The sequence below is a fragment of the Capronia epimyces genome (genome assembly GCF_000585565.1).
Source record: "Capronia epimyces CBS 606.96 chromosome Unknown aczIQ-supercont1.6, whole genome shotgun sequence".
In the NCBI taxonomy this organism is placed as follows: Eukaryota; Fungi; Ascomycota; class Eurotiomycetes; order Chaetothyriales; family Herpotrichiellaceae; genus Capronia; species Capronia epimyces.
Window position 1 is genome coordinate 1,121,639 of NW_006912909.1, and position 25,943 is coordinate 1,147,581.

At 53.4% G+C, this 25,943-nt stretch overlaps 9 protein-coding genes across 9 annotated transcripts; 5 read left to right on the top strand and 4 right to left on the bottom strand.

Moving 5' to 3' along the window:
* Positions 1-16: 16 nt before the first annotated feature.
* On the top strand, positions 17-854 carry A1O3_07286 (GINS complex subunit 2; the record flags this gene model as incomplete). Its single annotated transcript, XM_007737396.1, has 2 exons — positions 17-130; positions 228-854. The coding sequence occupies 2 exons, from the start codon at positions 17-19 to the stop codon at positions 852-854; spliced, it is 741 nt and encodes a 246-aa protein (XP_007735586.1).
* A 121-nt stretch (positions 855-975) lies between these two features.
* A1O3_07287 (uncharacterized protein) lies at positions 976-1,642 on the bottom strand (the record flags this gene model as incomplete). The annotated part of the gene is made up of 2 exons (XM_007737397.1): positions 976-1,275; positions 1,346-1,642. The coding sequence occupies 2 exons, from the start codon at positions 1,640-1,642 to the stop codon at positions 976-978; spliced, it is 597 nt and encodes a 198-aa protein (XP_007735587.1).
* A 662-nt stretch (positions 1,643-2,304) lies between these two features.
* Positions 2,305-6,026, bottom strand: A1O3_07288 (uncharacterized protein; the record flags this gene model as incomplete). Its single annotated transcript, XM_007737398.1, has 3 exons — positions 2,305-4,136; positions 4,182-4,283; positions 4,334-6,026. 3 exons carry the CDS (start codon positions 6,024-6,026, stop codon positions 2,305-2,307), a joined length of 3,627 nt encoding a protein of 1,208 aa, XP_007735588.1.
* Positions 6,027-6,547: 521 nt separating this feature from the next.
* Positions 6,548-7,399, top strand: A1O3_07289 (uncharacterized protein; the record flags this gene model as incomplete). Its single annotated transcript, XM_007737399.1, has 2 exons — positions 6,548-7,072; positions 7,184-7,399. The coding sequence occupies 2 exons, from the start codon at positions 6,548-6,550 to the stop codon at positions 7,397-7,399; spliced, it is 741 nt and encodes a 246-aa protein (XP_007735589.1).
* A 327-nt stretch (positions 7,400-7,726) lies between these two features.
* A1O3_07290 (uncharacterized protein) lies at positions 7,727-8,372 on the bottom strand (the record flags this gene model as incomplete). The annotated part of the gene is made up of 3 exons (XM_007737400.1): positions 7,727-7,973; positions 8,025-8,206; positions 8,247-8,372. 3 exons carry the CDS (start codon positions 8,370-8,372, stop codon positions 7,727-7,729), a joined length of 555 nt encoding a protein of 184 aa, XP_007735590.1.
* A 756-nt stretch (positions 8,373-9,128) lies between these two features.
* Positions 9,129-11,311, top strand: A1O3_07291 (uncharacterized protein; the record flags this gene model as incomplete). Its single annotated transcript, XM_007737401.1, has 3 exons — positions 9,129-9,325; positions 9,377-9,452; positions 9,500-11,311. The coding sequence occupies 3 exons, from the start codon at positions 9,129-9,131 to the stop codon at positions 11,309-11,311; spliced, it is 2,085 nt and encodes a 694-aa protein (XP_007735591.1).
* Positions 11,312-11,942: 631 nt separating this feature from the next.
* On the top strand, positions 11,943-12,691 carry A1O3_07292 (uncharacterized protein; the record flags this gene model as incomplete). Its single annotated transcript, XM_007737402.1, has 3 exons — positions 11,943-12,029; positions 12,099-12,285; positions 12,348-12,691. 3 exons carry the CDS (start codon positions 11,943-11,945, stop codon positions 12,689-12,691), a joined length of 618 nt encoding a protein of 205 aa, XP_007735592.1.
* A 1,773-nt stretch (positions 12,692-14,464) lies between these two features.
* On the top strand, positions 14,465-15,640 carry A1O3_07293 (glycine cleavage system T protein; the record flags this gene model as incomplete). Its single annotated transcript, XM_007737403.1, has 1 exon — positions 14,465-15,640. The coding sequence occupies one exon, from the start codon at positions 14,465-14,467 to the stop codon at positions 15,638-15,640; it is 1,176 nt and encodes a 391-aa protein (XP_007735593.1).
* A 3,127-nt stretch (positions 15,641-18,767) lies between these two features.
* A1O3_07294 (uncharacterized protein) lies at positions 18,768-20,033 on the bottom strand (the record flags this gene model as incomplete). The annotated part of the gene is made up of 1 exon (XM_007737404.1): positions 18,768-20,033. One exon carries the CDS (start codon positions 20,031-20,033, stop codon positions 18,768-18,770), a length of 1,266 nt encoding a protein of 421 aa, XP_007735594.1.
* Positions 20,034-25,943: the final 5,910 nt, after the last annotated feature.

Consider the following 25,943-nt stretch of genomic DNA (forward strand, 5'->3'; position numbering starts at 1 on the left):
AGTGCTCATAGTACCAATGGCGCTCCCCAACCCTCCTGGTCTCCTCCCCGCCGAAGTGGCGTTTCTGTGCGAAATGGAACAAGTAACCATCGTCCCGCGCCAGCGCCTTGATCGCCTCGACTTACTGGGCGTAAGTCAGTCCCGCGACCTCTGCAACACATGAGGTGCGAGGCATGCTCTCGGTGACCCAAAGAAGAGAACTGACATGCTATCGCTTCTCTGCACAGGGCACCACACGGCCTCTCATTCCCCCGCAGAAAACAACGCTTCCCCTGTGGCTTGCAATTCTATTAAAACGCCAACGACGTGCCAACATCGTCCCTCCTCCCTGGCTGTATCCGGAAAGTCTGGAAGAGATCCTCGAACTAGAGACCAAGCACTTCCAAGACTCATTTTCTCTACCTCCTACAATACCTCCTACGAGACAGGCAGACTTTGCAGGGAAGTCGTTCTACGCCACAACCCCGTTTGTCGAATCGTGCACTGCGTCCGCCACTCCCAATGCGCTACCATACCATTGGTATGAGATTTCCGAAATGTTGCTGGAAGCCGCGAGCGACGATGTCGCCCAGCCCGACAGGGTACGACAGCTACTCAGAGATCTGCGAGAAGTTCGACTGGCCAAGATACGCAAAGAGGTGGAAACCTTGGCCGGCGACGGGGAAGGTACGCGCTTAGATGGCGTAGGCGCCATGGAGCTGTCCGAATCCCGAGGCTTTCTCACGGGAGTGATAGGCGGGCTCCGAAAGATTGATGCTAGCAGAGAACAGGCGAGGCGAGATCGTGAAGAAGAGGAAAGAGAGAACAGGAGGGATAATGATGATGACGACGACGAAGACGACGAGATGACATGAGATGACCCTTCATAACGTATAAAGAAATTATGTTCATTGATCATGCATAAACAACAACCCGTCGCATTGGCTTGTGGACGAATGTTCATGAATTCCCCAGTAAAGCAGGAAGAGACTCTGATCACGTTAGTGGAGGCGCAGCGCCGACTGCATCTTTCTCCTGAAGTTTCCTCCTGGCTGCCAATATCATTTCCTCTCTCCGTCGCTGGAGCATCTTTTGCCGTGCATCTTTGTTACTTGTCCATCCAGGCGGCGGGGAATCTTCCTCTTTTTCTTTCCCTTTGGAGTTCACTTTAGACTGTAGATTGTATCGTGTGATCAGATCTGGAGTCACCGGCTTGGCCGATGTGGTGGAAGGAGGGGAAGTAGGCTCGGACGACGTGGTCAGGAATGAAACAGGCGGCTGGAAAGATGGCGGTGCCTATTCCCAGGGTTAATAAATGTCTTATCTGCCCACGCTCGCGACACCGGCATGCTCGCGGGTGACCTACCGGGTCCAAGCCTCGTCCCATAAGAACTCTTTCCGTGGTGGCTTGCACACTGCCCCTGTTCCGATGGAGATCCCACATGATGTCGCGACGGTTCAGTTGCGGAAACATCTGCGCGATCTGGTCGACTTGGGCCGGGGTAAATCGGAGGCCTGTATTTCGGGACGAGGAAGTCTGGCTGCCATCTGTCCTTGATCTTGGACCTGAGAGGAAATATCGATAGATGAAGTAGCCGAGGACGGCAACGAAGGCGAGGCTGGGGATAGAGATGCTGGCCTCTTCGTCGAGGGAGGAAGACATGATCGAGAGGGCTCGTGATCCCGAGGATGGAGTGGGTGAGGGCTTTGGGAACGAGGCAGAGTCTGAGACCAGCTGGCACGGCCGTCCAGAAGATACAAGACAGTATATGGAGTAGTGTGTACAATGTCCAGCTGGAGCGCGTGAACGATGCAAAGAGCCAGGTCCCAAGACCCAAGTGGCTTGAAGTGCAGTGGGTGGTGTGCTCGGCAAGTGATGGCTGCTCAGGCCGCTACATAATATTTGCCGCCGCCCTGAAGTCTCAGGCCAAGGAGTCCTGAGGCTAATAAAAGGTAAGGTGCAGTTGGCTCTCAGCCTCGTCTGATCTCATGGCTTTCAAGTTTCTACCATCAACCCCCATTCCAGCACCTCAACGCAAATACAATGCTCTATGTTCCCAGTTGCCCCGGATTAATAAGTTTGCTTCTGACTTCTGAATCCCCTAGGAGAGGGAGGACATTGGCCTCAACACACCTGAAGAGCCGTTTGATAATGTATCTGAATGTCGTGAACATGTTGAGTCAATGGACCATCTACTTCTACTCCGGGGAACGGCTACGGCTCTAGTCAACCACTTTGGAAGAGATGTAGCGTCCTGGTCAATTTCTGGAAGCATGCTCGTCACAATACCCAGGGCCCGCACTACCTCGAACAGCCTGTCCGCATCACGACTTGGGAGTATCCCATCCGACCCAAGTTCTAGGCATCACTCTCCAGACCATGACCTCTCCGCTCTTCAAATCTCCTACCTTGAAGCTCTCCTCTCTGACCTTGGATCTCTTACCCTTCTCTAGATCTCGGCCTTGTTCCCACGCACGTATCTTCTTCTTTGTCCCGTCCCAATCGATCACCACAGCCACGTGCTCCGGCTTACCGACGTCAACGCTGTATTTGGAGTGCAAACCCCCTTTATGGCCGGAGAACCTGGCGTTGCGGAATGTCACAATGTCCCCAGGTCGGATTTCATCGTACTGCTGTGTCGAAGCGTTGCCGAGATTGGCATACACGAGAGCGCCATAAGCTCTTGTCCCAACTGGCAGCAGGGCCGTAGGATGCGGCCTGAGGAGTTCAAGAACTAATGCTCGCGCGCTACCATCGCCAACCGTAGCTCCAAGCAGTGCTCCTGCAGCCCTAGCTATCTGCGCGCCGTACTGGCCCGACGCAGTTTCAAGTTGGTCGCGTCGTGGGGCGGACGGTGGTCGCTCGTGATTCTGTTCGAGTGTGATGTGGGATGGATCAGCTGCATCGAAACTAGCGTTAATTGTGGTCTGAGAATAGTCCATGTATAGGACATAAACATCTCGAGAGATGGCGGTTCTACCACCACGCTTGGTCGACGAAGAAGTCTCCATCTCGTACAGAATATCGGATCTGCCCTGTAATGACGGAGGAAGTGTGTTTTCTTGAGTCCACCACATCGTCTCCTTTCCTAAGTCGATATCGTGAGCAATGAAGCCTTGTTCGCTTCCGGCCCGCGATTGCTCCATCGAGCGCCTAGGGCCTGTGCCGACTCTTTTCGCATCGAGAGACTGGCGCGGCGATATTGTCGGCAGCGGCGGCGGAACATGGGACAGAGGCGGTAGATATTCCGACTTTTCCGGTGGTGGAGGAGGAGGAGGATTTCTCTCCGCGGGTGGGGGTGGTATCGAAGTTTGCACGGGGGTAGCATCGTACAGGTCGTCTTCTTCAAGCTCCTCTTTCGGAGATTGGAGCACTGTTGTATAGTGACTTTTACTATGAGTGGGTGGAGCAGGGTGTTGAGGTGCAGAATATCGATAAGGATCGTAGCCATCATCATCGTCTACTTTGGCGGTCGGGATAGGCGGAGGAGCCGAGCGAGGAGCATCAAGGGATTTCCTCGCCCTGGGAGCAGATTGAGGAGGGGGCGGAGGTGGCACATCACGAGGTGCAGGAACTGGGGGTAACGGAGGCGCAGAACGAGCAGGCGGGCTCTTTGGTGGCTTCGTCGCATCGTCCGTTAGCATTCCACCGTCTATACTGGAGTTCCGGTTATGAGATTTCAAGGCATCTTTGTGTTTCGCGCTTGAAGCAATGTCAGTGTCATAATCTCCATCGTACTCCGTAACCTCTTCTTCGTCAGTTGAACCGGCGCTAGATGACGGTACAGCAGCAAAACCCCGTGAATCGCTGGTTGAACGGCGACTAGGGGCCAGTCCTGGTGGAGGAGGCGGAGGAGCCCTGGACTGGGGAGACGCAACTGTCGGGCTGACTGGTATTGGAGGGGGAGGTCGACTAGCTCGCTTCTCAGCTGCGAGAGAAGCGGGCGTCTCGCCTGTGTCTAGCCTTGGAAGGTCTGGTACTCTCGTCTGCGGAGGTGGTGGTGGTGGAATGCTAGTTGGACTGGCAAGAGTCTCAGAAACGGCCGACTCGTTGGGAAAACTGTCACCAGGGACACCGCCACTGTCCTCATCTTCTTGATCGGACAACTCTTCTGGGGTCGGAGAGCCTCCTTGTGGAATCGGAGGTGGTGGCCGAGCTAGAAGAGTCAGTCAAATACTAGCAGAGCGGTAACGTGACTTACATGTCGGAGACTGAGGCGGTTGAGGCACGGCTCTCGTGCTTGGAGGAGGAGGTGGTGGTGCAACTCGGGTCTCACGCGCCGGCGTAAGGGGAGGCGCGCGTTCTGTACCTGCTTAGTATGTCGAACTCACTCTCCTATGACAGTCGGCTTACCTTGAGGAGGCGGTGGTGGAGCAGCACGGTCTGTGGAACGTCGCTGCGGTGGTCGAGAAACATAATCATCGGCTTCAACCTGTGGTGCAGATACTTGAGGCGTAGCTTGAGCGGTCTCGTCCCCGTCGCTGTCTTCTGACTCTACAGGCTCTTCTTGCCGCCTCGGCCCAGCGTTTGACAACCCTGGAAGAGCCATAATGCGCACTGGTGCTCTTTCTTGGGATTCCTCCTGTTGATGCACCTCGGAGGACTGCCGACTGGGCTCGGTTGGCTTTGGCTTTCTACCGGGTCCAGGCAGCCCCATTGGCCCGGGTCCGCCAAACATTCCCATCATTCCCATCCCTCCACTCATTTTGGCCATTCGGTCCCTAAGTTCTCGTCTGCGACGAACCTCAGGATCTTCCTCTTCGCCCTCTTCGCCTTCTTCGTCTTCATTTGTAACATCTGGCTCTTCCTCGAAGGATTTCTCCTGGGTAGCTTCTCTGAGAGGTTGGCCGGTGTCTTGAGATCTCGGTCTTTCCTCTTCAGTAGAGGTCTCTGGTGCGTCTTCGTCGTCCCCAGCCCCAGAGTCATCGGCATCGTTGGTGTCGCTCACCAATTCACGCGACGGCTGAGGTTGAGGCGTGACGCTGGCCAGGTTGGATGGACGGCGAGGTGGAGGTCCATGAGGCATTTCATGATGCTCCTCGCCCAAATCTGCAGATGAGCGTCCGACAGTTTCATTGGTGTCGACCTTGGATAAGGCTGCTTCAGGTGGTGGGGCTTGCTCAGTAGATTCAGTGGGCTCTACGCGTCTTTTGGGCGGTTTCTTTGGCTTGTCCTTCTTCTCGGCATTCCGGGCAGCTTGTTCCAACTGCTGCTTTTGCAAGAGAGCTATCCTGTCCTTGAGACTTTGTGGTTTGGGTTGATCGTCTGCCTGCGTCTCTTGAGAAGTAGGAGCTTCCAGCGTCTCTCTTGGCTCCGGCTCACTGTGACTTGGATCCTCCTCACGCTGGTATGGTTTTTGGATGGGGGTGTCCCGTGGAGGCGGGACAAAGGCGTTCCTGCTAGGTGGAGGAGCAACAAACGGCTTCTTAATAAACCCAGAAGTTGAACTTCCTCCTGGTTTGTAAGGCGTTATTGGCGCGGCAGCGGGTTTGTTGAATGCAGCAATTCGATCTCTGAACGAATTCGATATTGGCTTCTCTGCAACTGCTGGGGGAGACTTCGAGACCGACGCTGGGGGATGAGATTCCGCTACGGGGGCGACGCTCTCATGTTCTGCTAGTTGTCTCACTGCCGGGGCTGCGACCCGCCCCTCTCCACGCCCCATTTCTGACTCCTTGGATCTCTCTGATTCCTCCTCCTGATGGGTCTCGGCGGGTTGGACGGCTTCAGCATGCTCGGCGGGCGGAGGGACAGGCTGCGAGCCTGGAAGTTCTGGGGCTTGCTCGGAGGCGTCTGGAACAACCGGTACACGTTTCTGTGCTCGCACCGGGCGTGAAGGAATGGCCGGCTCATACTTCTCGACGAAGTTCTTGGGAAACATGCCTTCAAATTTCTCTCCAGCCGCGTTAACGTATTCCCCGGTGTACCAATCTTCATCCTCCTCCTCTGTGACAGTGATTATCTGGCCATTTTCAAAGTTCAGATCATCCGGCACTTCGGACTTGTATTCGAATACCGCCTTAACCTTGAAGGGTAGGGAAGGCATCTTTGCTTGTGAGAAGCTCCTCAACCGCAGATGGGTATCTTTGTAGTGTAGAAGGTTGTTGATCGACTGATCTTACTCGACAAAGCGGTGACGCAGGATCTGCGCCACCTTACGCGGAGGGCTGTGCCAAGATGAGGGTGTACCTAGAAACCAAGGCAGTTGTACTAGTAATCATAAGCCTCTAGTACGCATAAACCTATGGTGAGACGATTCCCGAGTAAAAGAAGTGAAGAGAGATGGACGGAGCTGGTAGAGCTGCCTACGGAGCAGCGGGCGCTCAAGTGTAGCCTTGACCGTGCAGTTGACGTGGGGCAGGACAACCGTTACCCTACTGTAGGTCCTCAGTCGTGAATCCACCTCCGCTCTACTACTAATAGCAGATAAAATATCTGCCACCATCCTTTGGAAATGTTTGTACACAAGCTGACAGTACTCCAACTAAATGTGATTGCGCATGAGATCACCTCTCTTTGGACGGAGACCTGCCATTCTGGAAACCAACGCGTTGCACTCGGCAGGTGATGGCAGACTCGACGTCCAGAGACGATCGTGAAAGTCGTGCTCGTGCAACGGCTCTCAGACATGCTTTGGATATCGAAGACAGAAAGAAACTACAAGCTCGAATCGCAGATCTCGTAGTAGAAGCGTTTGACTTGCCGTCCAAGCCGGATGCTGACCCAGCACGTCCCCAGCCCTCAGATGCCACCTTGTTCAAAGAGTGCCTGGGGCTGTTTCAAGCGGCAGACCTCGATGATCTGATCTATGAACGGAATGTAGACAATCGATGCGGCTATGCACTTTGCCCAAGACCAAATCAAAAACTGGCCCACAACGGTCAAAAGATTTGGAACAGGAAAGGAGGGAAAGATTTTGCTCTCATCGATAAGGCGGAGATGGAGAAATGGTGCTCGAAAAGTTGCCGGGATAGGACAATGTTTGTTCGAGCTCAACTTGGAACAGAGCCCGCTTGGCTTCGAGAGGTCCAAGCAGTTGAGGTCAGATTGCTAGAAGAATTCAGTCCTGAGAGCCTCTCCGACTCGTTCCATGTAAGTATTGCCTTCTGAGGACTGCCTGATTTCCACAATGCCACCTTGACCATCTCGCCTTCAGTCCGCTTAGGTACTAACAGTCTACCACAACACCGCTAACTCTTACAGGCACTATCTCTCTCCAAAGGCACCGGTGAAGGGCTGGCTGGAAGACTGCAAGCGCTTGCGCTCGAACGTGGAGAACCCCATGTTGCCGGAAATCAGGAACCGGTAGCTATTGTGGAAAACTCAAGCGAATACACCCCGAAGCCCCCTCAGCTTGAGGAGCAGCAAGATAGTGTTGAAGGTCACCATCCACGGAAAGTTCGGTTTTCGAAACCCTAGAGACTCTATCATGGCAAAAGAACCAAAGCTGGGAAGATATTGGAAGCCTAAAGCTGACGAACTGTCAATATAATGAGTTCGACTTCTGTATTCGTGTTTTCTGCCCCTTCAACCGCGAGGATGCCCAACTCGGTAGGGAAGAGCACAATCAGAATCTGAGGATAAAAGGGATCTTGATGGTGCGATCCGGAGAATGAACAAAAGCGAACGCCAGGACTGCAAAACGTCAAAATCATGGGAACAGCCGCAGAGAATCCGCAGCGAAGAGTCGTGGAGTAAAGTGAGGAGTTCTAGAACAATGCATGATTGCTGCCGGACCTTTCCATATCATTGACCGAATGCAAAATATGCTCTCTCTAGAGGTTGCCTTTCAGTTTCCCAAGCCAACCAGTCACTTCTTGTGGTGGGTAATAAGCCCATACTGTTCACCTTGTAGATACCCAGGCCGAGGAGGAGGCATTGCATTAGCACATAGACCGCCTTGATCCCCAGCATTTGTGAACGGGTCCCCGGGCTCTCGAATCTGGAAAAGGCTAGGTTTGTTTGCGAAATGGCTTGGATGGGATTCTTGAAACTGCTCTTGATCAGTGCTGAACCGGAGATGGAATCATACAAGGAGGCTCACAGCATGAAGACCATCATGATGGAGAAAATTTGGAGTGAATTTCCAGACATGTATCCCATGATAGCCTGCATTGGTAGTTGCTTCGCAGGTGCAAGGGCAACCTCCCATGCCTTCTTTAGTTTCAACGTCTCGGTCTCTTCTGTGGTTGGTATTTTCCTTCCGGCAGCTTGTGATTTCTTGGCCTGGTCAGTAGATGTCGTTCTAGAGGATGGCTTTACCAACCTGTTTCCCTGTCATGGGTTTGGAAGCTGAAAGGCCGGGAGGATCGGGTATGCTAGTTGCATGTTTCGATTTTGCAGGGAGGCCGCTGTTCAATTCAAGAACCCATTTGGGCTGTGGAGCAACCATCTTGTTTGAGTTGTCGCGGCAAGACGAGGCGATACAAGCGAGAACCTGAGGAGTTGGAGTTGTCGGTTGTCCGTCTCTTGATGTTACATGCTGCGCCCGCAGGCAGGATCGGAGAAACAAGCCTCCGGCCCCTTGGCAACCCCGGCGAGGATCCGTCCTCCGTCGTACGCGACTCCTATTATGACCACTTCCATGTTGTCGAGCCCTGCTTCATACTTGACCTGCTATAAACCGGTTGACTTTAGCCAATTTACGACGAGGTCTTTTCTGTCTTTGTGGATGCCTTTTGGTCCTGTCGACGTTATCATAATGAATTTAACGCCACCAACCTTTTTGAATAGCCCTTGACTGAGTTCCCACTCCATCACACCCAACAACCGAAGCCGTGGTCACCCGCACGGAGATACTGTGTCTAAATTGACTTGAAGCACCGCCGAACATGTCTTCTGGGCATGGAGACGCGAAACTCTTCGCAAGGGTAAGTCGAATGTGTCAACGTCTCTATGCAGTCTCCACCGGTTGGTGGAAAGGTCACTTGCTTCCACGTTGCCATCTCTCGTCCGTGGGCTATCCCTCTGTCGGCCCCTTTTGCCAGAGCCTCATATCCCTGAATCTCAAGACAGAGAGGTCAAGTTCAACATATGCCTACGTCTGAAGGGAAGCGATGCAACTGGGGACCAAATCACGGAAAGCCTCACAAGATAGATGGTGCTGAAGCGGTGATCTATCTAGCTATTCTGGAGAGTACACGCTTACATGAATGAACAGGGTAAAGTGGCTGAGCTTCGGCAAGAGCTAGTCAACTCGGGCAAAAAAGATAAGAACCATGCGGCAAAGAAGAATGCTCTCAAGAAGATTGTTGCCAACATGACGATGAGCAACAACGATATGATCGCACTGTTTCCCGACATTATAGCCTGTATGCAAATTCCAGTGCTTGAGATCAAGAAAATGTACGTCCAGCACCTCATCCCAAGTTTCGCTGGTCCCTAAACAACTCTCAGGTGTTTCCTGTACCTTCAACATTACGCTCGCTTGAAGCCTGATATTGCTCTCCGGGCGCTGCCTGTCTTGCAAGAGGTGAGCAACCTTCATTATCCTTCCCTTTGATAGCACTAATTTTGCAGGATATGCAAGATACAAACCCGTTGATTCGCGCGCTCGCCTTACGGACGATATCCTATGTTCATGTTCGAGAATTCGTTGAAGGTACCATCGAGCCACTGAAGAAGTTGATGATGGATCAAGATCCATACGTGAGAAAGACTGCGGCCATCACCGTTGCCAAAGTCTACGATCATGATAAACGTCTCATCGAAGTGTCAGATCTCATCGACAGACTCAACAGAATGCTGAAGGACGACAATCCGACCGTTGTTGCAAGTGCACTATCGGCACTGCAAGATATCTGGGAGAGGAACGAAAACATCAAACTGACGATCGATTATACCAGTGCGTCGAAGATTGTCTCCATTCTCCCGGACTGCAATGAGTGGTCCCAGACATATGTGCTTGAGGCCTTGACCTCCTATGTACCCCAAGAGTCCGGAGAAGCACTCCTGTTAGCGGAGCGCATAGCCTCTCGGCTTGCTCATTCCAATTCGGCCGTGGTTCTTACCTGCATCCGTGTCATCATGTACTTGATGAATTACATTTCCGACCAGAGAAAAGTGGAGGAACTGTCGCGCAAATTATCGCCCCCGCTCATCACCCTCCTGTCCAAGCCCCCGGAGATCCAGTATCTCGCGTTGAGAAACGCCATCCTCATACTTCAGCAACGACCTGAGGTTCTCCAGAATGACATCCGCGTCTTTTTCTGCAAGTACAACGACCCTATCTATGTCAAAGTCACCAAACTTGAGTTGATTTTCATGCTGGCGAACAAGAGTAATATCTCGGTGGTACTTAACGAGCTACGGGAATACGCGACCGAGATTGATGTCCAGTTCGTGCGTAAGGCTGTTCGCGCAATTGGGAAGCTTGCGATCAAGATCGAATCGGCAGCCCGGTTATGCATTGATACACTCCTCGACCTCGTGAATGCGAAGATCCCATACATCGTCCAGGAAGCGACTGTGGTGATCAAGAATATCTTTCGCAAATACCCCAATCAGTATGAATCCGTCATTTCCACTGTGATCGGGCAGATTGACGAGCTTGATGAGCCCGAGGCAAAAGCAGCAATCATCTGGATCATTGGAGAGTACGCAGATCGGATTGAGAATGCCGATGCACTGCTTCAAGACTACCTTTCCACGTTTCACGAGGAATCTATCGAGGTCCAACTCGCCCTGCTGACCGCGACGGTCAAATTGTTCCTGCATCGACCGACGAAGGGTTCTTCCCTCGTCCCTCAAGTGCTCAAATGGTGCACCGAGGAGACCGATGACCCGGACCTCCGCGATCGAGGATACATGTACTGGCGGCTTTTGTCTAGCGACCCGGTGACGGCCAAGAAGGTGGTCATGGGCACAAAACCACCCATCTCTGCGGAGAGCGAGAAGCTTGACCCCACGACCCTGGAAGAACTCTGTTTGGGCATTGGCACTCTTGCGACCATTTACTTGAAACCCGTACAACAAGTATTCCGCGCTGCACGGCCTCGTCGGCTGCAAGATTCACCGGCTCTACAGCGTAAGAAAGAGGATTTGAGCCGTGCGCTCGGGTCGCCCGGAATGAATCTGGCGTTTCCGTCGCTCTTGAACACGACTGTTACGACGCCAGGCGGCACACCGCTCGGAGGGCACCAGGCCGCAATCGAGGCAGCAGATGAATACTTCAAAAACTTGAGCCTGAGTGATAATAGCGGTGGAGACATCCTCACCAGCCCTACCACAGGCGGTGTAGCAGGGAATCCTTATGTCGTCAGTCAGAATGCTCCGCAGCAGGTGTACCATCCTCAAGCCGGGGTTGCCGGCAACGGAGACCTCTTGCTGTAGGTCATGGCCTCTTCGTATCATCGCTCACGGCAATCGGTGCGTGCCTGGACACAGATGGCCAATTCATTGCATGATTGAACAGCATTGGGGACAAGTTGGTGACGCAACACTTACATTCAACCCTGAAGAAGTATCCTGACGATTTAATATATTCTCGGAGGCAGTTTCTCTTCTGTCATGTGTAGCATGTCTGGAACGTTATGTGATCCGCCTAGACTCTGCTTGGCTTGCTGACACTTGAGTGCCTGCAATCCTATGTTAGTCCAACCCTTTGCCCAGGCTCAGTACACCTGGCCTTGTCTAGTTGAGAGGTTCATGCACCCAGAGACATGCAGCAACTAGTGGAGTAGTACCACAGGTATACAAGGTACCTAGGTACTCGTAGTTGGGAGAGCTTGATGTCCGAGTCAGCCCAGGGATTCCCCACGTCATCCCTGACTCGCCAAGGCAGAAGTCGAAATTGTGGCAGGCGCCCACCTGGGCGGGCGTCCCTCAGTTTGCACAGGTCCTCACAGGTCCTCACGGGCAACTAGGAACAGTATTTAAACACGCGCAGCCATTTCCTTTAAGGCCAGCAGACATCCCTGATGAATCTCCAGCTTTGGACAGAATACACAATTCCCTCGCCATCATGGTCTCCCTCCTCGTCACCGTCTTCCTCATCCAGTTGGTCTGCCACCTGATACTGACCATCGGATCCAAACCTTTCAACGACCTGGTACGTACAGAGCCCGTTCTGGCCGTTGTCTCTGCCCTAAGTCCCCTTGCTGACATGCGTGGCTTGAAGCTATGGCAACTCTACTGTCGGCTGCCATTCCAGTCCTCTCACGATATCCAAGAACAGACTCGTCTCCGCCGTGAAGTGGTCCGTCTGAAAAGAGAAATGAACGCTGTCAGTGCCCAAGACGAGTTCTCCAAGTGGGCGAAATTGCGAAGACAACATGACAAGGCCCTGGAAAAATACGACAAGCAAGGTGAGGGATCCTGAATACGCGCAAACAGTAGCATGGGCCTTCCCACTGACATGAGTCGCCAGCTGCCGCTGTCTCGTCCGCACGAACGTCCTTCGACACTAAAGCTACGGCGATCCGATGGACATGCACGAGCGGGCTGCGCTTTGCGCTGCAGTTCTGGCATGCGAAGACGCCTGTTTTCACCTATCCGCGGGGCTGGTTCCCCTGGTACATCGAATGGTTGCTCGGGTTTCCCAGATGCCCATACGGTGGCGTGAGCATCAATGTCTGGACCGTCGCTTGCGCCACAGTCATTGCACTAGTATGGGATGTGGCAGTCTACATTATACAATACGCGCGCGGGATCCAGGTGGCCGAGAAGCAAAAGGTCAGAGTGCCGGCGTCAGTGGGAGAGAAGAACAGATGAAACAACGATAGGACAGGCTAGAATTGATCAACTGCCTCTGTTGCTGGCATGTTCTTCCTATTTTCTGTACTACAAGTCGAGTTCCAGCAGGAAGGGCTTGTGTATGCTTCATCAGAGATATACAACCATTTCTCGTCACTAACCAGCCATGCTCATTTCGAGGTCATGGAGGCTTAAGTGCTTGACTCTATTGATTGAAATGTCATCATTTGAAACCACTCTCCCTCAACCTTGCCATGTGTTTCACCATCCGTCTCTTCCAGGCAGGCCGTTGTATGTTGGTTTGCTTGCTTGTCTGTTTGTTCTCGTATCCTTCCGTTTTCCTTGGTTCGGCATCCACACTGTAGACGGGTCTGGTCCCTTCGAAAGGACATCTGCAAGCCTAGATCCCTGAGGGAGCTCGGGCCGCCGCTTTACCATAAGCTACAGATCCAAAAGAGAGAGTAGTGGTGCTCCGCGCCTCAAGAATAAGCCCCGTCGAGTTACTCCGCAGCGCTCTTCTTTGTCACCGAAGCAAGAAGAGGGCATGTGCTGAGCAATCGCATAACTATGTGCATGTGACGAATTGCGCAACCTCCAGGTGCGACTCTTGTTCCCTCGTAGACAGTGTCCTGGACCCGACTCCCAGTGAACCCTCACCGTCTCTTCCGGCAGATGACCACGATCAAGTCCCAGCCTCGGCATCAGAGCATCTAGCCGAAACCCAAAGGACGGACTCATATCGTCGTCCGTCCAGATGTCTGTCAGCGTCGAACAGGGACAACAGATCAAGAACCTGCACAGAGTACAAACGACAACGAGGTCGGAGATCGGGAAGACAGGGTCTTCAGAGGAGAGTGGGAGGCAGAGAATAGAAGCCGCAGTGAAAATGCTTTGATGGCGGCGCCTTTCGGCAAGTCCTAACGTTCCTCGAAATGAGAATCTCGAAGGGTAGGGCGGTCCGGGGACTTTCTCCCAAAGCTAGTTTCGTCCATGAGGACGGAAACGAAGGGTATGCAGGAGACAAGGACTGCGATAGTCCGTCTCTGCTGTGCGTAAGCTTTGAATGCGACTCTTTGAACGCGGAGACCGTGCAGGAGGAAGGAAAAGAAGAGAGGAAAATCCGCGTCTCAGCGAACAAACTTGAATCAGAGTCTTGAGAAGTGCTGCCAAGAGCAGTACTAACCCTACAATTGGTTAGCGTCGCCCAACTCCTTCCCGCCCATGTCTCCGACCTCGCGGCCCTGTCTCCGGCCTTTGCACCCTCACAGTCTTCATAAGAGCAGAGAGCCAGATACCCGCGACGCTTCAGTCTGGACAGTCAGTTTCGAGTGTCTCAGTTGTACGGCATGTTTGCGATTTGAGATAGGCTGTGGAGGAGGACATTTGATGCAATCCGCCGGTGAAGCCCGATAATATCTGTTGACTTTATCTATCAAAGACTTGGTGTCCAGATTTTCAGCCGGCATGCCTCGTTACCAGACCTTGAGGCCACTACTGGCTGTGAGCTCGCGAGGAAGCAGAGCTCCCTCGTACGCACCAAGGAGAGAACTGAGTAATCTTCTCAGCTCTCCGCGGCAAACTTCGTGTTTATCAACCGACCACCAACAGCGTTCACGAGAACGTCAATCCCAGTCGATATCGACACCAACAACGACATCAAGGCTGCTGCAATTGTCGAGGCGACAAGCAATCGTCTCTCAATATCGGCATGCCTCCTCATCGGTTTCCGAACCAGAGAAAGAGCTCAAGTACACGCCGCTGTACAATGTGCACACCTCGCTGGGCGCCAAAATGGTTCCGTTCGCCAACTTCTCAATGCCACTGGAATACCCCGGCCAATCGCACCGTGACTCGCATCTGTGGACACGGACGAACGGCTCGCTTTTCGACGTCTCACACATGGTGCAACATAAGCTGTCAGGCGAATTAGCCGAGGAATTCTTGATGACCATCACCCCGAGCGCGATCAACGAGATTGAGAAACACCACTCGACGCTATCTTGCCTGCTGAACAAGAACGGCGGCATTGTCGACGACACCGTCATCACCCGTATCGGCAAGGACAGTTTCTATTTCGTCACCAACGCAGGTTGTCGCGAGGGGGACCTGGCCTTTATCCAGGCCGAGATGTCTGAATTCTTGGAATCAAAGTCCGCTCCCAAGGACAAAATCAACTGGCACATCTTGGACCACCACGCTTTAGTGGCTTTGCAAGGGCCGGCGTCGGCACCGCTGCTCCAGTCTCTGGTCTTCAACGACACTGAGGACGAGAGCTACGACTCCTCGCTTGACACTCTCTACTTCGGCACCAGTCGATGGCTGCAGTTGACACTGCCAGAGTCCGGCATGAACACGCCATCCCTCCTCATCAGCCGCACAGGCTACACAGGCGAAGACGGGTTCGAGATCTCGATTCCGCCTGAAAATGGCGATGCCACGGAATTGGCAACTTCGATTGCAAAGGCGCTCACGGCCGATGGCTCTAAGGTTCGTTGGGCAGGCCTAGGTGCCCGGGATTCGCTTCGCTTGGAAGCTGGCATGTGCCTTTACGGGCATGATCTCAATGATACAATCACCCCGCCTGTGGCCGCTCTGGGCTGGCTGGTGGGTAAGTCTCGAAGGGTCGAAAACCCCACGCCACCGTTCAATGGGCACGAAATCATCAATAAGCAGTTGGCCTCTCCTAAGACCATGCCGGAGCGCCGTGTCGGGTTTCTTGTTGAAAAGGGTCCGGCCGCACGTGAGGGAGCAGAGATCGTTGATCTAGAAAACGAAGATCATGTCATTGGGCATGTCACCTCTGGATGTCCCAGTCCCAGTTTGGGTGGGCAGAACATTGCCATGGGTTACATCAAGAATGGTTTCCATAAGAAGGGGACAAAAGTAGGAATCAAAGTTCGAAAGAATGTCAGAAAGGCCGAGGTGGCCAAGATGCCGTTTGTGGAGTCAAAGTTCTATCGGCCATAAATCCTAGCCGAAGTGGAACACGGTTGCGGTTGCGAAGTGTGATCCTGGACCACCTGGGGAGGAGCGCAGAGAGAGGCTTGCAAATGAGACCGGAGGGATGGCGCTGGTTTGTTAGGGATCGGCCGATTTATGAGACCCAGCAAATCAGTCTCCGAGTCAACCCTCTAGGACATTGACGGCGGCGAGCGATGAAATCTATCGTTCAATTTTCACCCCGGTTGAGACAGTACCATTGTCGTGGTGGTGGTGGTGGTGGTGGTTGTATATTACTAGTCCTATGGAGGATCATGTGCAGAGCCGAGATCACTGTCTTGAGAACTGCAAACAGGGGCTTCAACAGCAGCGTACCGTACTCACCATAACCAGTATGAACAGGGTCGTATTCGGTCAGAGGAATGCTCTTCGGTCTAACCCTCGAACGCCCAATCCCCTGTTCGTTTCCAAAAGTTGTCGAAATAGGGCGTACGTGGTAATATTTGAGGGTGAAAGCTGCATAATCCGCTTACCGTGGGCAGGATTTCCCAAGTTTCTCTTTTCGGGAGTAGAAGTACGCTTCAGCTGGTCGCGTGGCGTGTAGGATCGACTTCAATTGCCCTGTCGACCTAGTAAATTCAATCTTGAGCAGAAACTCGCCGAATCTGGCAGTTGCTCGATTGAGACCGGGTCAGGGGACGTCCATTTTCCCAAGTACGAGGTATCCGTCCATGGGCTGCCAAGGTTCGGAAAGCATGCGCAGGTGGAATGCGGTCAGCACCTGCTGCAGGCTGGGGGATGGGAACAAGCACACCGGCCTCAGGTGCCATCGAAGAGGGTCCTAGTCACGAAAGCAGAGATCAGCACTGGCCATCCTGGACACTGTCACTCCCTAGGAGCCGGCCGCAGAGCTGAAGACCTCGCAGCGCAGCACTCTCTTGTCAGGCTTTGAGCTGCCGTGATTGGGCCACAGACTAGAGCTAGAGAATTGCACCAAGAGTGACATGGAAAAGACGGCAAAGCCAGCGTTTTTCTCATCTCTCATCTCTCACATCTCTCTATCGAGGACGATCTTTCGACTCACAACCACGGACGGCTGACAACCCCCCATGTCCGGACGCACAGACCATGCCGTGTTGTACTGGGGCGGTGTCGAGACATCGGGAAAGAGTGGAGGACGATCACCCTAGTTCTTGAACCTTGATCCGTCGACAGTCCTTTGTGACAATGCATCTGTATGTAATCACGGCCCGGCCACCGGCGGTATGCTAGCCATAATCTCACGCGGCAGGCGTTGTGAATCACCTGGTAAGGCAGGCAATAAATTGCACTAGTGCCGGTCTCCAAGTGTTGAGTGTGTCCATGGGCCTTAGTGTGTCCGGTGGCGTCGTGTGAGATCTTCTTTCTCCTCCTCCTCTTCCCGCCTCGCCAGCCGGGGCGGTTCATGTTTGTCTTGGATGGAGGATGAGGTGGCTGACGTGTCTCGGAAGTGTCTGGAGGGAGGAATCGATGGCTTCAGCATGACGTCGATGGGCGTTTGGCCCCCTGCTTGGACATTTTGCAAAGGGCCGCAGAACAAGTCACTGGCTTGCAAATGCGGGTTGTATTATATTCAACCTAACCGAAATGTGGATGTCATCTGACTGTATAGCTCGAGTGTGGTCCAACTTCCGCGTTTTCGACGAAGGGTGCAACTTGGAGGATGGAGGATGGAGAGGGATGGAGAGGCCGCAGACATCTATCATGGCAGGGGTGGCCGGCAGTGCACGCGCTGGTCCTGGTTTTCCGGGAAAGACAACCACCATGGAGTCTAGTTAGCCCACCTTCAGCTCACCAGGTGATCTTGTTCAACCCAGCCTGCGTGTTTTTGTGCCCCTGCCCTGATCCATGTCTTGATGGAGGGGCCAAATGGTAGTCATCGTCTGTGGCTAGCGGAGACCGTGCTTTACGCATGCCGCTCCTCTGAAGGAGGGGCCGGTTAGGCTGCGTCGCTGCCATGGTGTGCTGCAAGTTGTTGTGAGGGGAGTTGCATCTACTGTCTGTGATTCCCATCATGCCGCATGCACCTGGCAGCCACTGTGCTCTCTTCGGATGGCAGGCCCAGACGCCTATGAGATCGTTTGAACAGACGCGTGCAGGGGTAGGCTCCAACCCATTGTTCGGGCAGCAATCTTGGGGAGGCGAGCCAGGTAAGTCGGGTATGCTGCAAACAGCAACGCCAATGTTGCACAGAACAGTTGCACCAGATCTTCGAGCACAAGCGGCATCAACCGCGAGAAGCGACTGTGTAACAACGGCGACGACTTCACAGCCTAGGGAGTGAGGTGTAAGCTCATCAATCAATCATTATTAGGATGAAGCATGGAGAAGCAAGACACAACGAATGTTATGAGCCTCAGGCTCCTACTGCTACTATCTGGAATCATGAGAAGTAAAGTCCATGTCCACCACGCACGCCGAGTCCTCCCCTATCCTATCGCTCCCACGAACTTGTGTGCAGTGGGTAGGCCTTTCCACTTCGCTCCCATTTCATACCAGTCCTCTGGCAGCGTGTTGACGCCATGAGGCCCTCCATACTACAAATATCAATCATAATAACGAAACCGTGGGCTATGTGCCTGTCATATCCGCGTGTCATACCATGGGTGCCTCGTGTTCCTTTGGCCAAATGTAGTCCTCGTGTCCACATGCTTGCTCTGTACTCATGCTGTGCTCCGATCGGACCCTGCGAGATCCTGCCCGATTGATGCCTAACACAGGCCAAATTGGTCGTCACACCTCCTGGGGGGCTTTTTTTGGGGTTTTTGCCGCTTGTCGGTATCTTGCCCATACCTAGCCATGTAACTCCATACCTCACACGTTTGTGAGCAGTTGTCAAACGAACGAAACCCGTCGTGTTCCATGCCCTTCCAAAGGCCAGTCCATGCGCCTGGCACCCTCTCTCAAAGGGAACGTGTGTATCTCAAGATCTTGTGTTTTCTTCCCATCTCGACCGGTGCAATTCCTTCGCCTCGTATATGATGTCACCCGAAATGTTGAATTAAGGATATCACAAACTCGGACTTGGGGGTTCCCGTTACCATAAACAGACAAAGAGCTCATGTCAATGCTGTGCACCCTCACATCACTGCCATGGCATGTGTAGCCAGCTGTATCATGAGGAAGCACAGAGAAGTTTGGAGTACGGGGTGGCTGAGAAGTCATTAAGTGATGAGACACTGTCCGTGAACGGAACCGGGAGATTGAAGCGCAGGTGATCATCCCCGTCGTCGTCCTCGTAGGCTCGTTTCCGGGTGAGATTGTGGTGATGTCGGTCAAAGCTGAACACCAGATCCTCACTACTTTCTGATAGCGGAGTTGATACAGATTGGTCAGATGAGAAAGTGCATGATGACTTTTTCGAGAGCGTATCAGAGAGATGAAGCTCGACCTCTTGGGGAGACCCGGTCATTATGCTCGATGATGCCACGCTTGTGCGCGAGCGTTTGGTTTTCACCGCCTGGCGGTAGGTAGGACCACTGAAATGCGTGGCTTGTCGATGGGTGGCCATCCAGTCCATTGCATGATGTCCATAGCTGCCTGGTGGAAGTGACGCCGGGGTCCCCTCTCCCCCAGTGCCGGGTCCTCGGTCAGGATCCATGCTCGAATGACTGTCCCGTCGTCCATTGTCTTTATAATGCCCAGGGGACCTACCACGAACCACCATTGGGTCTGACTCTTTGCTCGCAATCACAACCCAGTTCTCCTCACCAGGTGTTCGCGCTATGTTAGCAGACAGCTCGACAACCACCAAAAAATACTGCTGCTGGGCTCGGCGTTTCCCATTGTTGGCGGTAGCCTTTTGGAACTGGATCCTCTCGAAGGTGTGTGTTGTAGGAATCGAGTTTGTGCCAGAATTGTCGAACACGCCATAATTTCCCATCAATGCGGGTGGCATATGCTGCGAACCACCGTACAATGAGCCAGCTCCCAAAAACACACCGTTTGGCCCCATCGCCTGGTTAGGTGTTGGTGAAATCAAGTGTCTTCCGGGGATAGACTCCGTCGCCTTGTCTCGCTTGGGAGTGTGCTGAACAAGGCCACGGCTTTCACTCTCGCCATTTCCTGTCGGGGCAGTTTTGGCGGAGAGGGCAACCGAAAATTGATGAATTTGTTCTTCGTGGCCGTTTCTCTGGAGGTAAAATGGCCCTTCGGCCCCATGGTTCTTCAACACGAAGGAGCAAGAGACCGCAAAGTAATTCCGCCGGTAACAGGTCCACTTGTGGTCAACTTGAAAGAAGCCCTTCTGTATGCTGGCCGAGAGGTCAGGAATCAGTTGTTGGTTGCGTACGGTGAGTACAGGGTAAAAGACAATCGTGTCACCAAATGGCGGACCCTCAAGTTTGGCAGCGTTTGAACCTTCATGTGTAGAAGCTGACATGTTTTGCCCGGAATATAGACCGTCAGGGATGTAAGAGTGGCTGATGCTATTGCGATGATAAGTGCTAGGTGGATACCTATGCCCTGGTTGTTGGAATAGTCCTGGACTTATTGAAGAATGCCCATTGGGGTGATAGGTGGGTGGCAGCCTGTCAATCATAGGCCTATTGCTCAACAGTGCAGTTCCAATGCCGTTTGCCGGGTTGTAGTTCAAAGGAGGTGACAAAGGCGGAGGACTGTACCACGCAGATCAGCACTAATCCAGATGATACAGAATAGAAGGCCTGAGAGAGGACGCTTACAACCGAGGACGGTCCATAACCGTCATTGAGGACCCAGTCCAGTTGGATGAGAGAACCGATGGAGGTGCGTTGGAATACTGGTCTGTCGAGCTTGCATTGCTGGGAAATGGCTTTGGGAGAGTCGTAAAAACAATGGAAGAAGTTGTTGGATTGCCGCTCGCAGTCGCTGAGCCAGTAGTAGAGTCAGGGGGGCTCAGCAGCAGCTGCGAATTTGAGTGATACCTGCAAAAGCCATCTCAAGTGTCAGTAAGACGAAGGAATCAGCGGAGCTTGCATTCGGGTTATATGTGAAACCTTGCAAGTGCGACGACAAGGGTCAGGCTAGGAGGGAAGCCAGCACATTCTCCAAGGGAAGACGGCCTATCCACGGCCTTCTTCTCTAGCAACCTCCAAGTTTCCCACAGTGGACGAAGTTGTCCGCCGATGCCCAATCTCAAAGGCTCTCCGACCTTCTGTCAGACTGGCTAGGGCAGATCATTGGACAATACATGAAGCATGAGTCAGCGGGGAAAGTTTTGCATTCGGATACTCACGGTGTATCGTTCAGTAGCGAGCTGCTATTGAAGTCGAGATTGGAATTGGAGGATAGCGCCACTCCGGGTCCAGGAGCACCATTTGTTAGGGTGCCCTGCGGCCTTCGGTTGGAAAACGAATAGTCATTGGCGGAGTAGGAGGGATTTGAAAAGGGACGCTCCTGGCCGAGATATTTGGATTCCGAAGAGATTGGAAAGTCGAAGGGGGAAGAATGCTGTAGCAACGCTGCAAGCCAGATCATTAGCCGGTAGTGATGAAAGAGTGTTCAAGGGCAGGATTTGATAAAAGAAGATCCTGGCACAAAGCCATGCATTTCGGCTGGGATGAGGGGGGGCTCATCGTTCACAATTGCCAAACGGACGTCAATTTGGCAAGCAACGTAGGACGAGCGGGGCATCCTGGTCAAGCCAACGAATGTGGCAACCACGGCATGAGACAAAAGCACTGTGACCGCAAGTTTGGCAGCCCGGGTTGACACAGCGTCAATGCCAGATTGCCGAGGCGCGGTGCGGCTGCGCTGATTTGATCTGACCATGGGCAGAAAGAGAGTGTGGAATGAAACAAGCAAGGCGTGCTGATGCACACGCTCGACATAGTACGTACTTGGATCCATGCTGTCACAAACTGCTCGCAGCTGAGCAAATAGCAAGGCTGAATCAGCACGGGTGGATGTGTCTTAGAGTTCGCTCGAGCTGCAACCGTGCAGAACGGAGCTGATGCTTATCCTTGTCGCCGGTCGGCGGTACTGCGGGCGTCGTGGCTCTGTCTAGCGGTGACCTAGTCCACTGTGAAGGTGCTCTTCAATGTGATCTCCAAGGTGATTGATGGGTTGAAGCAGTGTGGACTCGTGTGGCTAGGGTCCAGTCGTGGAAAGTCCTGTTCTTTTGCAGGGGGTCCTGCCAATAGCAAGGTCGCCGAAGAAGGTAGGTGACTGCGTAAATGCAAGGGGTGTCACACCTGTCGGATCGTCAGCACAGAGCAGGCTGCGGGCTGGTGAAGATACGATCTTCTTTGTGCGCATGGGCTGTCAAGTTCATGCTGAGGCATCGGGGCAGTAGCGTGGTAGACCTACTCAGAGCAAGGACAGTTGCTGTTTCCTCGTATGGGTCAACCTTCTGCTTCGAATCGTGCTGCAAGCCGATGGTAAGTAAGCCTTCGCCATCCCAACGACACGGCAGAAGAAACTCACTATAATTTGTCCAGATCACCGAGCTTATGTATCCCGACACCAGTCCCTTGGATCTTACTGAACACAGCGTGACCTCAATTGATCATGGGCGGCGTCTGTCGAGGCTTCCTCAGACAGGCCGCTTGGACAGTAACAATGCTGCAAGCGCGGCGAGGCAGGTTGCCGTGCACTTATCGTCGAAGCACCCCAGGGCAGCGCCAGCACCCAGCTGCACTGCTAGACGGGCGTTCGCGGAGGAGTATGCAGTGCCTCGGTGCCTAATAGCAGTCCAGAGAGAAGAGATCTTGCAAGTAAGTCACAAGATATGGTTGCGAAGAAAGGCTCGCTTTTCGCCAGGAACAAAACTGCGTTGAGAAGAGGGAGAGACGTCTTGAACATTCAGAAGGGTCGAAGAGGTCCTGAAATGTGCGCGCATCCAGCAGTTAACCATGAGGATTTGGGGGTCCCGCACCCGCCTTAGACCATCTCCTGGCCCGGTTTCCCAGGTTAGCATTGCAGATCGGAATATCCTCCTCGAATGTAGAAAACACTAGCTCAGCCATCGGGGCGGTCTCAACATCTGACACTTGACTACCAGTATTCGGTGAGGATGTGGATTAGCCAGACGATGTTGGCAAGGACCATTCAAAGGATGGCTGCATATACAGAAGCCAATGAATGTGCAAGAGCTGCCATCTGAGCCTTGAGACCGCCCGACTCTCCTGCAGGCGGCCTTCTTCATATGCCCCAGCTTGAGACTAAAAATTGCCACAGCGCTGACTTGGCCATCGTATCATTGCCCTGCGCGCGATAGCGAAGAAGATTTGGAAGACACGAATCAACTTGGAGCCGGACGCAGGAACAGAGACTGCATTCACCAACAAGCCTTGTAAATGGGCTGTTTCATCTGAGGCCTGCCACAATCCGAAAATACTGTCCATGAGCGCACGCTTGAGATGCTTCTTACGGCACGTGGCTGAGAGAGCCGAGTATCAGCGGCAGCGACAAGAAAACGCCTTTGGCATACAATCCTGCTTGGGACGCCTTTGTTTGCAACCGAACAAGAGCCATGTGGCGTTATGGAGCACCCTCCTAATACTGATGAGAAGCGAAGTTGAGCCGGCCTGGCGCCTCGTGGACCTGCCCACGGTTGAAATCAACCAAAGGCCAGGGTTCGACGACGGAAACCTAACATGGTGGATGTCTGAGCCCAGGGAAGAGAGTCGAGTGCGAGAAGCCGTCTGCTGACGGACTGATCATCGGGCGGCTTGCAAATAAGCCAATGGCTTCAGATCAACGGCTAGGATCATGCCGGTAGGGCTCCTGGAGCTCCCGCCTCGATCCACGGTAACGCTTGAAGCGAAAGAGGCAATGTTCCGACTGGCGGTCCATTGATAAGGTTCGGCAGTCGCGTGAAGGGACAGTAGCTATGGCAAGAAGTCTGTCGAAACAGAGAACGAGTGCCGCTCTGTTGTTCAATTGACCTTCTTCTTGCCGGCCAAATGAAACCCACAACCAACCAAGGCTCAAGCGGGTCGGAACATGTCAGAGCCACCAATCACCCTCGGCAGACGAGCGATGGGCTGTGCTGGCGGTGCCGACCAAAACGAGGAGGTTCCGAAAACATCTGGCCACTATAGGGAGGATGGAGCAGGAGGTCACCAGCGATTGGGTATTGGGACGGTATACCCAGAGTGGGTAGCGGGCCGCGGCCTCCTGTCACCTGCAAGTGTGTTGTGCACGTCTGCGGGAGAGGCAGGGAGAGGCAGCGAGAGGCAGCGAGAGCGTTTTGAATCGAGCAGGGTTTCGAGACGGAGCCGCGTGGTCCAGGGCTGCTGAAAACAGGTCAAGCTGGCGTTGATGACGATCAGGGCAGCCGGCTGGCCGGTGCTCGTTTAGTGGGTGATGATGGGCTGGTGGTGGTGATGGTTGTGGTGGCGGCGGTGGTGGTGGTCTGTGGGTGCGAAAGTTGAGGGCGAGAAACAGCCAGAGAGAACCGGAGCGGAGGGAGTTCAAGGTCAAGCGGTAGGAGGTACCCAGGTAGGTAGGAAACTCCTGGACCTGCGGTTGCGAGACCACAATGTCATCCATCCATCACTAGCAGTTCGAGTTAACTGACTGCGACATCCACCACCAGTATGTGACATCTATTGCAGTACCTCTCTCGGCTGTTCCTACGTGCGACACGTCTCCAGTATTCCAGCCTAAAGTTGCTTCTCGACAACTAATCCTTCCTTGCAATTGCCCTCTAAGTCTGGCTCTCGAGAATTCTACACCACCACCACCACCACCACCACCACCACCACCTTCCCCCGAGGCCAGGTAGGTACTACCTGTGTCTGGGATCGCACCCAATGGGTTGACTAGGTAACTAGTCCTCCCCCATATCTGGCTCATGATTGACAAAACCAGGCTGACGTTTTGTCTAGTCTCGAGGTCATTTCTCTACCGGTGACGTTCTGCCATCCAGCTTCTTACAACACCTGTCTCGTTCCGATGTTTGAATGCCTTGTTGCCTTAGCAGCGCCCTTCCAAAGTTTGATGCCTTGATATCCCGATGCCACCAATGCCATGCTCGCTTGAGTGCCCCCAGAGAATGCTTGCACACCAGGCACGCCAATGCTATTCTCTAGAAGACTACCTCTTGCCACCCGCTAACGTGCGTACTCCGTGGCCTCGAACTCTCACTCGATACCCATACGCCCATTCCGATCTATGTCGATTGCTCGACTCTGTGCGGAAACCAATGGACAGGGATTGTAATGATGCGCAGAGGCACGCCTGCCGGGACAAATGCGAGTCCGCGCAGAATTTGTCCAGGAAAGGAGTCTTCTCACAAAATGCTCAAGAGAACTTTCCTTCGATGTGATCTCCGCCATCTAAGTTCCATGGTTTGCAAGCGGTCTGGTTTTGAGGCCCTTGTTGGCCTGACAAATCCTGCAACCATGACAGGTCGCACCGCGACGACTGCCTATTCCACAGCTTGGACCATCGGTTCATCGTTGATCTTGACACTGGTGCGACATTGATAGTGGCTGTCTTGGATCTGCCAACGGCGCTGATAATGGTCCGGAAGACAACCTCACTCTTCCGATCGCCGTTCTTCGTCCTCCGTGGGCCATCTGATACCCCTCGATTTGGAATTGTTTCAGATGCAAGGATTAGGCAATGCTATGCATGTTGCATATTGGCTAACATCGTGATCTTTGAAGAACGTTGCTCTCCAGGGACGGGTATTGCCGTTCACTGCCACAGCGATCATTCCATTTGCTTCTGCGCCTCAAAAACGGGTGCCGACAGCTTGTGTTTCCCCGACGCAGGTCCTGAGACAGGACTGGGATCTTGCAAAATCTTTGGCCCTGAGGATGAATAAGGGTACCCTTTTCAAGACATATCCACGCCCCAGCCGCGCTGGATTGCTTTTCCCCATCAGGCCATTTTGATCTCGACCGCCTTCAACAAAACAATTATGCTCCGACCTGGACCATGATCCACAGATGTCAGGCCTCGTCGATGGCGGCTCCGCTGGGCTCCAGACCTGTCAGGCCCATGCACTGCACAAAAACTCGACTTGCAAGGGCAATCGCAGAAGGCGGCCTGACACCGCCGTGCGGCCTTTCAATACTCGATCTGGTATCTCAAAGCTGTTGCTAACATGCTCCTTCGTTGACAGGCAAAACACCCCTGGCATCTGTGACGTTCGCCTGGTCCAGATGTATCTGCTCAGCAGGGCCCCAGTCGGTCACTTTTCTGCCCCTCCTCAGGCCCTCATTGGCATTGTTTCGAGTTACCCTCCGTGTTTTCTAAGGTCTATAAGGCCCTTTTAACAAGCCTCCATCACTCAGCGATTGAATGAGAATGTGCAGAGTCATCGGGTCCGCTGGGGAGGCCTTTTCCTTCACGACAT